The sequence below is a fragment of the Heterodontus francisci genome, chromosome 4 (assembly GCF_036365525.1).
Source record: "Heterodontus francisci isolate sHetFra1 chromosome 4, sHetFra1.hap1, whole genome shotgun sequence".
Classification (NCBI taxonomy): Eukaryota; Metazoa; Chordata; class Chondrichthyes; order Heterodontiformes; family Heterodontidae; genus Heterodontus; species Heterodontus francisci.
In genome coordinates this window covers 193774090-193788259 of record NC_090374.1, presented here as the reverse complement: position 1 = coordinate 193788259, position 14170 = coordinate 193774090, and the positions used below count along the sequence as shown (strand labels likewise).

Here is a 14170-nt window from a genome sequence, read left to right as displayed (position 1 = left end):
ATTTGATTTGTTTCGGTGCCTTTTTTCCAATTTAGTTACTCCCCTTTTCCTCAAAGTTTTGCTCACCATTCAGCAACTTTAGTGAAGAGAGGGGAAGGATTTGAACACCTTGCTCCTAGCCCTCTCGCAATGCTTCAAGTTCTGAACTTGCTTCTAAAATGTGCTGAGCAGTGGCTAAATGATAGACTTGGCTTTTACCTCTTCCCAAAGGGATGTGCTTGGCCTGTGTTCTAAACTTCACCACAGTGACCTGGCTTAGATCAGGAAAACGATGGTATGGTGGCTTGTGAATGCAAGCTCAGATTTCACTATTTTTTCTTGTTATGTGTTTGTGCTCATTTTGCTAATGCAACAAGAATCTGTAAGTTTACTTTCAGTTTAAATTGGGGTGACCTCAAATCACCTCAGATGCTACCTTATTGAAAAACCACTACATTGCAGTTGATCTCAATCTGTTTGACACCAAGCATTCATTTTCCGTATACTTCACAGTTGTGGCTAGTGGATAGGAACATAGGAACAGAAGTAGGTCTTTGAGCCCCTCGAGTGATGTTGCACCATTCAATCCGATCATGGCTAACCTGTACCTCAACTCCAATTACCTGCTGTTATTCCATAATCCCTTGATGCCCTTACCTAATAGAAATCTTTCATCTCAGTCTTGAAGATGACCCAGCATCTCCAGACATTTGGGGATGTTCACTAACCTTTGTGTGAAGAAGTGCTTCTTGGCCTTGCTCTAATTTCAACATTTGTGCTTTGATCTGAATTTCTCCACCAAAGAAAATAGTTTATCTGTATCTACCCTGTTGAATCTCTTTATCAATGTGGCTGATTTTACTCCTTGGTGCTCTGAGGTCAATTATCGCAACAAGAAGAACAACTTGTATTTACATTAGCACTGTTAACTATTGTTAATATTTAATAATAACTATTGGTGATTAGCATTACATCCTACTAGATGTAGCATTACATCTAATGCTTAGACCATAAACCTCCTTAAGAATTCTATGTGACAATCAAAACTCCACTGTGGACTTTGAAGCAATTGAAGTATCTGAGGCATCACTTGCTTTTAAACTGCCATGAATTCACAGGACTGAGAAAGACCTCCTTACCTGAACAAAGGATCAAGCAAGACTGGAGCCCAGGTCTGGGAACATCACACTGGAGGCTCCACAGTAATCTTAGGCGTCTTTTTCACACCAACTTCACAGTACACGAGTTTGATTTGATGATAGATATAAAGAGCTCTTGTGAAGTATTTCAACAGGATTATCTTTACAGTGACAATTAGGGAAAGAATCTCCCAGCTAGCAGCGAAACCATGTCCCGTTCCTATCCTGGAAGTGCTACCCTCATTAGTCTCTACCTCTCAAGGCATTATGTTTCCTGCTGCCACTTATTGTGGAGATTGGCCTTAAAAGGGGCAGAATACCAGGGAACTAATGATCACAGTATCTTCTTGTGAAAGCAGAAGTTATTAACATTGACATTCTGCATTTGTTTAACACTCAGTGATCATTAAGGCCAATTAAGGCCTTGGTAGGTGCTGCCAGCAGTCACTAGTACCTTCCTCTGCTCGGTGCTGTGTTGCTGTAAAGCAGACTTAGAGTCATATTTTCTCCAGACAAGTAATCTGGAGTGTGTGACTGTTGCCATTTCTGTTATGATAGGAGTCAGAGGGCTGAGAAAGAGAGCAAGGGCTGCATACACGGCTTATAACAACACAAATGAATCATCCCAGGTCCTGTACTGCAGGCGCAGATCCAGAAGCTTGTCATGAAATTATTCTTTAGCCTAATGGCTTTCAACAGAAATAAAAAGCTGTGGTACAGATGTTGCCCACCTGTCAGCAGGTAACATTGCTGACCTACCCTGCTCTCTCTCTCTCATGGAATCTGAAGAACAGCTCACATATTACACTATAGATCCAGTCATATATTTGCTATAAAATTTCACTATCTTCTCAAATTGCAGCAGATCCATGAACTAAGATGTAGCATGAACATTATAAATCAAGATCTTAGCTCTCTGTACTTCAATTATAATCATGTTTCAAATGCCTCTCCCCACCCACCTCACCGTGGAGAAAGTCACCAGCTGCTGCAGTCAACTGTTCCACTTTGTTACTAGCACTTTCAGTTCAAACAAGAACATACATAAAGATTTTCAATGCCCAGCTTCCCGTTTCTTTCTGGTTAAATGGGCCATTGACAGAGGAAAATCCTGTTGGACCTTGGCTATTCTTAGTCTGCCTGATTTAATTTTTCAGGCAGGCCTTTAAATGGGTGCCTGACAATCATTCACATCTCTTGTATATGTGCTTATTCAAACTCTTTGAAGGCAGAAAGAGAAAACACTTGGCAACAATGGGCCAGATACATACCTTAAGCTGCTTAACTTCACAAGTGAATATGGGGGAGATGGTGACATAGTGGCAATGTCACTGGACTTGTAACCCAGAGGCCCAGGCTACTTCCTGGGGGACACAATTCAAATCCCACCACGGCAGCTGGTGAAATTTAAATTCAATTAATTAATAAATTGAGTTAATTAATAAAAAAAAAATCTGGAATTGAAAACGAGACTCAGTAATGGTGCCATGAAACTATCATTGATTGTTCTTTCGGGAAGGAAATCTACTGTCCTGACCCACTCTGGCCTACATTTGACTCCAGACCCACAGTAATGTGGTTGACTCTTAAATGCCCTCTGAAATGGCCTAGCAAGCAAATCAGTTGACAAGGGCAATTAGGGATGGGCAACAAATGCTGGCTTTGCCAGCGATGCCCATATCCCATGAAAGAATAAAAAAAGGTAGCAATTGTAATCAGACCTAATTAGTTCAATCAGTAAAACTTGCCTTCACATAATAATACTAAATAATGAATATGCTACACTTGCTCACACATCAGTAGGTCATCATCATGCTTGAATTAAATATCTCCTCTCATGAAATATAGATACCATTCTTACCTGATTTTACATGATGTTACAGCTGCACCATGCAAATTTCTGTTGAAGTTGCATTTGAGCCACAGCATTCTTAAAAAGTGTTGATCTTGGCTCAGTGGTGACACTTTGCCTCCGATTCAGATAGTCAGAGTTTCAAACCTCAGTCTAGGCTGACACTCCTGCAGTGCCAAAGGTACCATCTCTTGGATGAGACATTAAACTGATACTTTGTCTACCTCCTCAGGTCGATGTTATGGGCGGCACAGTGGCGCAGTGGTTAGCACCGCAGCCTCACAGCTCCAGCGACCCGGGTTCAATTCTGGGTACTGCCTGTGTGGAGTTTGCAAGTTCTCCCTGTGTCTGCGTGGGTTTCCTCTGGGTGCTCCGGTTTCCTCCCACATGCCAAAGACTTGCAGGTTGATAGGTAAATTGGCCATTAGCAATTGCCCCTAGTATAGGTAGGTGGTAGGGAAATATAGGGACAGGTGGGGATGTGGTAGGAATATGGAATTAGTGTAGGATTAGTATAAATGGGTGGTTGATGGTCGGCACAGACTCGGTGGGCCGAAGGGCCTGTTTCAGTGCTGTATCTCTAAACTAAACATAAACTAAAAGATCCAGTGGAACTATTCAAAGAACAGGAGAGTTCCTACTGACTTATTCCTCAACCAACATCATAAAAACAAAGATATAATTGGTTGTTTAGTTCATTGCTGTTTGTGAAGCCTTGCTATTCACAGTAAAATTACAATGGTGGTTCCACTTTATTAGTTCTTCATGTTGTGAAGCACTTTTGGACATCTTGAGTTCTGAAAGGTGTTACATAAATGGAAGTGCTTGCTTTCTGGAATTCTACCTTCCTCCATTTACCTCATAACTAAGCATGCAATTATAGATGTGTGAAAGACCCTCTATGACATGCTAGACAGAACAGAAAGAACATGAGGTGCTATTGCTTTTTTATTCCTTATTGAAGCAAAATCCTGGTTAAACCAGTTACCAATCAGAAGATGGTTGGATGAGGAACAGTGACCACTACCTGGTTAGTTTTAGGCACGTTACTTGAGATAACATTTCTGAACAAGTGACATGAAGTACTCGTTGCACATTCCCTAATCTTTAGAATTTGACAAAGCAGTGTTCGCGTCCCTGAGGCCCCTACTCAGACATGTCCATCTGTGTTCTAATGCGGTACCATTTTGGTAGAGTTATGAACGAAATGTGAGAGGTAGTGAATGAAGAAAGATAACATTAATCGCTTTGTGTTCTCAAATCATATTATCTTCCACATACGAGTATTACTGTCGTTGTGCCATCTGAAGTTTGATGTAGTTTATCGCTAATTATTGTGCGTTTCTGGGGCTGCACTACATTGATGCCCGAAAGAAAAGTTCTTTTCCCTCCCATTTTTATTTTTATTTAGCGAACCAAGAAAAGAAGTGAATATTGTTGCTGCTGTTAAATTTTTGTGTGGCTTCCAGGGAATTTGTAGTTTTTTTAATCCAGTTTGTGAAGGATAACTCTTTATTTCTAGTCCCTGCCTCTAGCTTTAATCTTTGGATTGAAAGTAACCAAGAATGGATGACACGAGTAGAATAAGTCACATGTTTTGTGAATGCGAAATCTCTTAATGGAAAATTTCCCCTGTGGGTTTGTCTGACCTATTATCTATGAAGGATAACCCCAACTGAAATATGAGGGCCACTACACACATACAACAACTTATCTTTTCTCAAACTGATCTCATCATCGATTTCAAATGCACTCATTGCCAAACTGATATTGCCAGTCACTGGCAGTGGTAACATGGTAGTAATGTGATTTACAGGGGTTCAGTCTTTAGTTTATACGTATGCTGTGAGATAAAAGTACTCTGTTGCCAGGCTTCCAATTTTCATCATCTTACTGTATCAGCTGTAGGAAGTAATTGCTGAGCCCCACAGAACTTGCATTTATATATAGCCCCATCTGAAAACATTTCACAGCCAATAAGTTTACATTTTACCGAGACAAATTAGGTTGGCAATGATAGATAAATGTCGCCGAATGTTCTTCTTTCATTGTCTTAACTAGCCACTTGGTCTGAAGTTGGTCTTATTCACTCCTTCACCCCATCCGCCACCACCCCTCTGCCTCCCACCCCCAACCACTACGTCTCCGGTCTCCTCCCAATAGGGGTTGGAATGTCATTCCTATCTTTCTCTCTACAAAGAAATGGTAATATTCTCCTTTCGAAACAATCTGCAGTGCTTACACTGCCCATTTCACACAGAATGAAGTTATCAAATGTGACAACAGCATATAAAACCAACAATGTGTAATTTAAGGTAGGATGAATATGCAATTAGGCCCAGCTGTGATGCCTTTTGTTGGTAAATAGTTTGTCAACATTTGAGCTGCTGTAAGCTTACCAGCTACTATGGAACAGTACTGGTGAGTCAATAGCTTCAGAAGAGAGGGACAAATTAGGAGCAAAGCAAGGGTAACCAGCAAACCTAAGCGCCAACTTTGCAGTTTGCAGTGGACTCAGGTGAAAGACGAAATGTTATCAGTGTTATGGGAGGGAGGCAATAAACTCTTCACGCACAGTATTTTAAACCAAGTCCTTTCATAAAAGAGAACAGATTATGTTTCTGCTCCAATTTCAGTCTTTGATAACCGTACTGTAGAGGTGACAGGAGCTGAACGCATAATGCATTGATATAATATTCCTCAATCAGATATTTTAATGGAGGTGTAAATCTGTTTATTTTACATGGTTTAATGCCTACACTAATATAGCAGAATAGAAATATATAACTGTGTGTAATGTTCATCCACTAGTATCTCCAGTAGTAACTTCTAGGCTACTGTCTATACTGAGCTGAACAATACCTGGAGGGTGAGCAGGAGAAGGGAGTGGGTGGCAGGGTGAGATTCCTCAGGGCTTCTGCTCTGCCATCTTAACTTCAACAGAAACCCTGTTTACATGCGTTGTGATGGCGACAGAGTGGGAGAAACCCTGAGGAAATTCACCGCCTCCTCTCTGCCAAACCATGGTACACTGACCGGCCAGAAGATAAGATCATCCATTCCTTAACAGTTTCCCCTTCGGCAAATGATTTGCTGTAGGAAAAGCCCAAGTGACCTTCAACCTTGACCATACAATAATAGAACAAATCCTCTGTACATTGGAGCTAATGGTGACATTTTTCAACAAATGGGAGCAGGTTCACATGAAACTAAACAGTTAGCTTAAACACTAGCATTTTTAATGAGTCACCAGGAAAGTGCTGTCAGAATTAAATATTTCATTTCTAAAGAAATAACTTAAATTAATTGTGTTTGTAACTAAGTGTGTATAAAATAGTGCACAGAAAACTTAATCTACTCCAGCTCAATTCCTTCTTCCCATTCCCCAAAATAAAACAGAAAAACGGGCATATAGAAGGAAAATAGTGTTGTCAACAGTGCTCTGTAGAATTGCCTACATTTTGGAGGTCTAAACAATTCTTAAAAGCTAGAAACAGTATTGCTGTTTATCTCCACAGGTGATCGAGTTTGATGATGGATCTGGGTCTGTTCTCAGAATACAACCATTGAGGACGCCACGAGATGAGGCTATTTATGAATGTGTAGCCTCCAACAGTGTTGGAGAAATAAGTGCCACCACCAGGCTTACAGTGTTACGTGGTATGTTTCCATCAGTGTAATAAACTTAACTCAGCGATGCAAGACATTCTTAAGTTTCTCTTTCATTTTCAGCTGTGAAGGTAAGCTGCGAAAAGTACTGTCCAGTTGATATGCTATGTTTCACTTAAGATTTTGAATTTTACAATACCAATAGATAAATGTGTAGAAACTAATTGATAACATTTTCCACCACAGTATTAGAGAAACAGCATGTTCCATTATTACGAGAGTTAATATGATGATGCACCTCAGCAGGTAGATTAACTCTGATATAGAATATCAATATATCGACTTCTCAGTAAGGACAAGAAGCACATATTTTGATGAAATCTTAACTAAATTGGCATTTTGTGATGAATTATTCTTGTACGAACTTGCAGCATTTTCATCAGTTTTTGTTTCTTCACATGAGGATGTGAAATAAAGATGAAATTGCTGTAAGTGCTTGCTGTACTCTATTGTAATCTGGTCCTTTGAGGATATTTGATCCACAGCAAGTTCTGAGTTGGATGTTCAGCAAGCCAAACAAAGAGGTACTGTTGGTCGAAGTGGAGAGTGGCATTTTGGGAAGCCAACTGCACATCATTTCATTATCTTAAAATTAAATAGCTCATAATACTGATCGAGAACACAGCAGCGTTCCTTGTCATTGTCTAATACTGTGTGACCATGATTAGCATGTTTATTACAATGCTATTTTATTAATACCCCTTCTTGAGGATAAACATTGCTGTCCTGCTGTGAAAGCAGTGCTGAGCAGTTTATGTGATGAAGTCAAATCCATTCAGATGTCTCAGTAGGAATGTTAGGGAACAAAGAACAGCTGGTTACAAACTGCAGACAGAATGCTATGAAAGAACAAAACAAGAAGATAGCTGGCAAGAATGAAGTGTGCTGCTTCTGGGAAAATAAAGGTTAGATGTATATCACAACCGAATCGAGAATTGAGTTGGTCTATAACGTACTCGATGAATGAATGTTGGCTAGTTTTGGGTGTAGGTTAAAATACTGTTGTTTAGCAATGCCTAGATAGATTTCTAGCTATGCTGTAAAATTATCTGTGGACATTATCTATATGGCTAATATTGAGGATTTAGAAAAGGAGGACCACAAGATTGATTCGCAGTTTAAAGCACCTTAGTTATCCAGATCGGCTTAAAAAGCCAGGTTTATATCATTTAGAGAAGTACAGACTGAGGAATGATTTGACTGAAGTGTATAAAAATAATGAAAAGATTAGAGTGCGTTCACATTGGCAAATTATTTCAGTTAGATAAGTTGGGAAGGACTGGGGTCATGCTTATAAATTACGGGTCCTGATGGGCTTCATCCTAGGGTCATAAAAGAGGTGGCTAATGAGGTAGTAGATGTGTTGGTGTTAATTTTTCAAAAATCGCTAGGTTCTGGAAAGGTTCCATCAGACTAGAATGTAGCAAATATAACCCCTCTATTCAAGAAGATGAGGAGACAGAAAATAGATAACCGTAGGCCAGTTAGCTTGACGTCTGTCGTGGGGAAGGTGTTAGAATCAATCATTAAGGAGGCTGTGGCTGGGCACTTAGAAAAACTCAAAGTAATCGGGAATAGTCAGCATGGCTTTGTGAAAGGGAAATCATGTTAAACCAAATTATTGTAATTCTTTGAAGGAGTAACATGTGCCGTGGATAAAGGGAAGTCAGTTGATGTACTGTACTTGGATTTCCAGAAGGCATTTGACGAGGTGCCACATAAAAGGTTATTGTGCAAAGTAGGAGCTCATGGTGTAGGGGGTAACATATTAGCATGGATAGAAGATTGGCTGGCTGGTAGAAAACAGAGAGTATGCATAAATGGGTTCTTTTCTGATTGGCAGGATGTGACGAGTGGAGTCCTGCAGGGGTCTGTGCTGAGGCCTCAACTTTCTACAATTTATATCAATGACTTAGATGTGGGAAGCGATTGAATGGTCGCAACATTTGCAGATGACATAAAGATAGGTAGGAAAGTATGTTGTGAATATGACATAAGGAGGTTGCAGACTGATATAGATAGGTTGAGTGAGTGGGCAAAAATCTGGCAGATGGAGTATAATGTGGGAAAATGTGAGGTTCACTTTGGCAGGAAGAATAACAAAGCAGAGTATTACTTAAATGAAAAAAGACTGCAGAATTATGAGGTGCAGAGGGATCTACATGTTCTAGTGCATGAGTCACAAAAGTTTAGTATGCAGGTACAGCAAATGATAAATGAATGGAATACTATCCTTTATTACGAGAGGAATTGAAAATAAAAGTAAAGGTGTTATGCTTTAGTTATACAGGGCATCGGTGAGCCCACATCTCGGATATAGTGTGCAATTTTGTTTTCCTTGTTTAAGAAAGGATGTAAATGTGTTGGAGGCAGTTCAGAGGAGGTTTACTAGATTGATACTTGGAATAAGCAGGTTGTCTTATGAGGAAAGGTTGGACAGACTGGGCTTGTTTTCACTGCAGTTTAGAAGAGTGAGAGGAGACACGATTGAAGTTTATAAGATCCTGAATGGTCTTGACAGGTTGGATGTGGAGAGGATGTTTCCTCTTGTGGGGGAGTCCACAACTAGGGGGCACTGTTTTAAAATTAGGGGTTGCCCTTTCGGACAGAGATGAGGAGAATTTTTTCTCTGAGTGGGTTGGGTGACTTTGGAACTCTCTGCCTCAGAAGGTGGTGGAGGAGGGGTCATTGAATATTTTTTAAGGCAGAGGTAGATAGATTCTTGTTAGGCAAGGAAATCAAGGGTTATTGGGGGTAGATGGGAGTATGGAATTTGAGACACAAACAGATCAGCCATGATCTTATAGAATGGCAAAGCAGGCTAGAGGGCCAGAATGGCCTACTTCTGCTCCTAATTTGTATGTTCGTACGTTCATATGCAAGGGCCGAAATAGGTTAGATGTTAGTCAATCCTTCTTCTCTCAGAGGATTGTAGACCTATGGAACAAGTAAGTGACTATCCTTCAAAAGAGAGCTGGATTGGTTCCTGGCTGGTGAGATCACACTATACAAGAGGTAGGTACCAGGTAATATAAGTATTCAATGTGGTTTCCTGGTCGAATTTCAGTCATCAAGGGGGAATCAGAGGGAAATTTTCCAGATATTATTCCCCTAATTGACCATTTCTTTTAAATCTGGTTTTCCACCCCTCTCAGGAGAATACACATCTGATGGGCAGGCATAAAGCATCATCACTGTATGTGACAGGCCTAGTTTGGTGGACCAGCTAGTCTTTTTTTGTCCAGTATTTTCTAGCATTAATATAACATTGTATTTGGGAACAATATAAATACATACAATCAAAATGTTAAAGCAATGGCCACATTATGTTGGATACAGCCTGTCTGTGTATTACAACCTCAGCTTTACTTTCATTTTTTTTGTTGGCAGTAAATACATTTCATATTTTCAGATCATCAGCACAGCCACTAGGAAGAATGTGGAAGTCATGTCGTCTCACTACACACATATTTTATTTCAGCATGGATGATATCCCTACCTCCCACTCCCCTGCTCCCAACTCGTGTAAATTCCACTGATCTATCGACTCGTTCCCCTCTTTTTATGTGTGATTGCACATCTGTGTCTCATCCTGCCTGCACCAGTAATGGTGACTATTATGTTGTACGTTTGGATGCAAGTATATGCTGCCAGACTTCGGGATATAAATGTGTACAAAATGATGAGAGCAATATTTGACTTTATTTTAATGATATGTTACTGATAATATTTAAATCAGGGAATTGTTGGAAAAGAGTGGAAGAAACCAAAATGATTAATCTTCCTTTTTTTTGAAAGTGTATTAAATTACACTTCAAAAGGACGTCAGTGCCTGCAGGGATAAGAGGCCAGTGATTCAGTGCCCTTGATATAATAATAAATATCAATGCATTTAAGCAAATCAATAAGTCTAGAGGGAATGGAGAAAAGCAGTGACTTCAGACATTTAGCTTCTGTCAAAAATAACGAAAACTGTTGCTCTGGGAATGTGGTGATATTGTGCTGGCAAACTGTATTAACATATACAGTGCATGCAGTTTCACATTAAGCTAAGAGTTTCTGGGACATGCAAGTACAATTTCTGCGATTAACAGAATAAAATGGGAGTCTGAACATTGTACAGAAATGGTGGTGCAGTTTGTCAGAGCATTGTAGCTTGAAGCTAATGCACCAACACTTAAGGTAAGTGCACTTAATTCTGACATGTGTCATTCAAAAAAAAAGGCACATTTTTAACTGTGATGCATTAATAATGGGAAGATCTTAATAGATTGTGGAGTTTATAACCTAACAATAGCTATACTACCCCAGGGGGAAGTTTGAGTAAATTTCAGTCAGCGCACATTTACATCCAGTGCAAGATGATGACAGAAATAATTGGTCCTGTTCTATATTAATTCAAGTGCATTTCCATTTTAAAAAGGGTCTTTTCTCCCCTGCATAGCCTCCCAGATAAAGCTAATTCCAACTGTGGGTGTGGATGATGATTTTCCCCACTCCCTTCTCCTGACTATTGGCAGTCCTGCCTTCAGCTGTCTCGGTCCTAAACTCTGGAATTCCCTAGCTAAGCCTTTCCATTTCTCCACCTCTCTCTTCACCTTCTCTTGACTCCTCCACTGCTACACATTTTTTGTAATTCATTCATGGGATGTGAGTGTCACACACAAGACCAGCATTTGTTATTCATTCCTAATTGCCTTTGAGAAGATGGCCGTGAGCCACCTTCCTGAAACACTACACTCCATCTGGTGTACGGGAACATCCACAATGCTATTCGGAAAGGAGTTTCAGGATTTTGACCCAGCGACAGTGAAGGAACGGCGATATAGTTCCAAGTCAGGATGATGTGTGGGTTGGAGAGGAACTTGCAGGTGGTGGTGTTTCCATACATCTGCTGCCGCTGTCCTTCCAGAGGTAAAGGTCGCAGGTTTGGAAGGTGCTGCTGACAAAGGTGTGTTGAGTTGCTGTAGTGCTTCTTGTAGATGGTACACACTGCTGCCACTGTGCATCAGTGGTGGGGGGGGGGGGGGGGGGTGAATATTTAAGGTGGTGGATCGGGTTTGTCCTGGATGGTGGAGAGCTTCTTGAGTGTTGTTGGAGCTACACTCATGCCAGGCAAGTGGAGAGTATTCCATAACCCTCCTGACTTGTGCCCTGTAGATGGTGGACAGGTTTTGGGGAGTCAGGAGGTGAGTTACTCGCTGCAGAATTCCCAGCTTCTGACCTTCTCTTCTAGCCACAGCATTTATATGGCTGGTCCAATTAAGTTTCTGGTCAGTGGTAACCTCCAGGATGTTGATGGTGGGGGTTTCAGTGATGGTAATGCTGTTGGACATCAAGGGGAGATGGTTAGATTAAAGGGGAGGCAGTGGCGTAGTGGTAATGTCACTGGACTAGTAATCCAGAGGCCTAGGCTAATGCTCTGGGGATATGGGTTTGAATTCCACCATGGCAGATGGTGAAATTTGAATTCAATTAATAAAAATAAGGAATTGAAAGCTAGTCTAATGGTGACCATGAAACCATTGTCGATTGTTGTAAAAACTCATCTGGTTCACTAATGTCTTCTAGGAAAGGAAATCTGCTGTCCTTACCTGGTCTGGCCTACATGTGATTCCAGACCCACAGCAATGTGGTTGACTCTTAAGTGCCCTCTGAAATGGCCTAGCAAGCCACTCAGTTCAAGGGCAATTAGGGATGGGCAACAAATGCTGGCCAGCAATGCCTGCATCAGATGAAAGAATAAAAAAAATTCTGCCTTGCTAGAAATGGTCATTGCCTGGTACTTGTGTGTTATGAATGTTACTTGCCAGTTATCAGCCCAAGCTGATTATCTGACTGCTTATCTGACATCCAGTACTGGATAAGCAGAAATTTCCATCAGTTAAATATAGGGAAGACTGAAGCCAATATCTTCGGTGACTGCACCGAACTTTGTTCCCGAGATACAGACTCCATCCCTCTCCCTGGCAACTGTCTGAGCAGACTGTTTGGTGTCACATTTGACCCCAGGATGAGCTTCCCATCACATATCTGCGCCATCACTAAGACTGCCTATTTCCATCTCCATAAAATCGCCCAACATCACCCCTGCCTCTGCTAATAGAATCGTAGAGTTATACAGCACAGAAAGAGGCCCTTCAGCCCATCTGCTGCTGAAATCCTCATCCATCCATTTGTTACCTCTAGATTTGACTATTCCATCACACCCCTAGCTGGTCTCCCACATTCTACCCTCCGTAAACTTGAGGTCATCCAAAACTCTGCTGCCCATCACCTTACTTGCACCAAGTCCTGTTCACCTATCACTTCTCTGCTCGCTGACCTTCATTGGCTCCCAGTCCAGCAACACCCTGATTTTAAAATTCTCATTCTTGTTTCCCAATCTCTCCATGGCCTCACCCCTATCTTTGTAACCTCCTCCAACCCACAGCCCTCTAAAATACCTGCACTCATCTAATTCTAGCCTCTTGAGCATCCCTGATTTTAATTGCTCCACTATTGGTGGCTGTGCCTTCAGTTACCTAGGCCTTAAGCTCTGGAATTCCGCCCCTAAACCTCTCCGTCTCTCTACCTCGCTTTCCTCCATTAAGATGCTCCTTAAAGCCTACTTCTTTGACCAAGCTTTTGGACACTCCATTATTTGACCTGTCGTCGACTTATACTTTATGAACAGCTTTGGGACGTCTTTCTCTGTTTGGGGTGCTGTGTGTAGCTACCACCAATTTTGTCTGTGGTAAGCTGGTAGGAATTTCTGAATTCTTACTAACGTACCACAAAGCAGAATTGGCTGTTACTTGCTGCGATAGGTGCAACAGATAATCAGGAAAGTCAGCTTATTATTTGAGGGGCAGTCTGGAAAAAGTGCCAGACAAGGCTGGGATTTGAACCTGTGCCACTGAGACCATTATGTCACCTGTTAGAATCTGACAGCACAGCTGGAGGCCATTCACCCCTTGTGTCTGTGCTGGTTCTTCGAAGGAACTATCCAATTTAGCCGCACATTATGCTTTTTCCTCATAACACTGTAAATTAATCCTCTTCGAGAACATGTCCAACTGCCTTTTGAAAGTTCCTATGGAATCTGATTCTGCTACCCTTTCAGGTAATGTGTTCCAGATCTTAACAGCCTGTTGTGGCATAAGGAAGAGATGATTAAAAATAGAATCTCTCAAGCTGGATGCTCTCCCCTTACACAGGTACTACATTGACATTGAGCAATGTGAATAACTAGCTCATTCTATGCAAGCAACAGCTTTCTATTGAACACTTAATAAAATCAAAGCCTTTATACTGCCAGCTCTGCTAATATGTTTTAATAATTGATACTGATCATCAGAAGTGGAGGAATATTTCTTGAGTATATGTAGGCCCTTCAATAGCTTGCCTTAGATATTCATTTAGGGAAATTTTACATTTTAAAATGGAAGATGTAAGTGAGCTTGAGAAATATGTAATGTAACTTTTTTCTAACCATTGGGACCACCAGTAATAATGAGCCTTCTGAGACATTTGGTTTTGAGAACATGAC

At 40.9% G+C, this 14170-nt stretch overlaps 1 protein-coding gene across 8 annotated transcripts in view; it reads left to right on the top strand.

Moving 5' to 3' along the window:
* LOC137369468 (receptor-type tyrosine-protein phosphatase delta) overlaps window positions 1-14170 on the top strand; it is a 618622-nt gene that overhangs the window by 262039 nt on the left and 342413 nt on the right. For all 8 annotated transcript variants that reach the window (XM_068030719.1, XM_068030716.1, XM_068030717.1 and 5 more), the window contains one exon: window positions 6489-6630. In XM_068030719.1, coding sequence (XP_067886820.1) covers window positions 6489-6630 — 142 coding nt within the window. The remainder of the gene's footprint in view (window positions 1-6488; window positions 6631-14170) is intronic.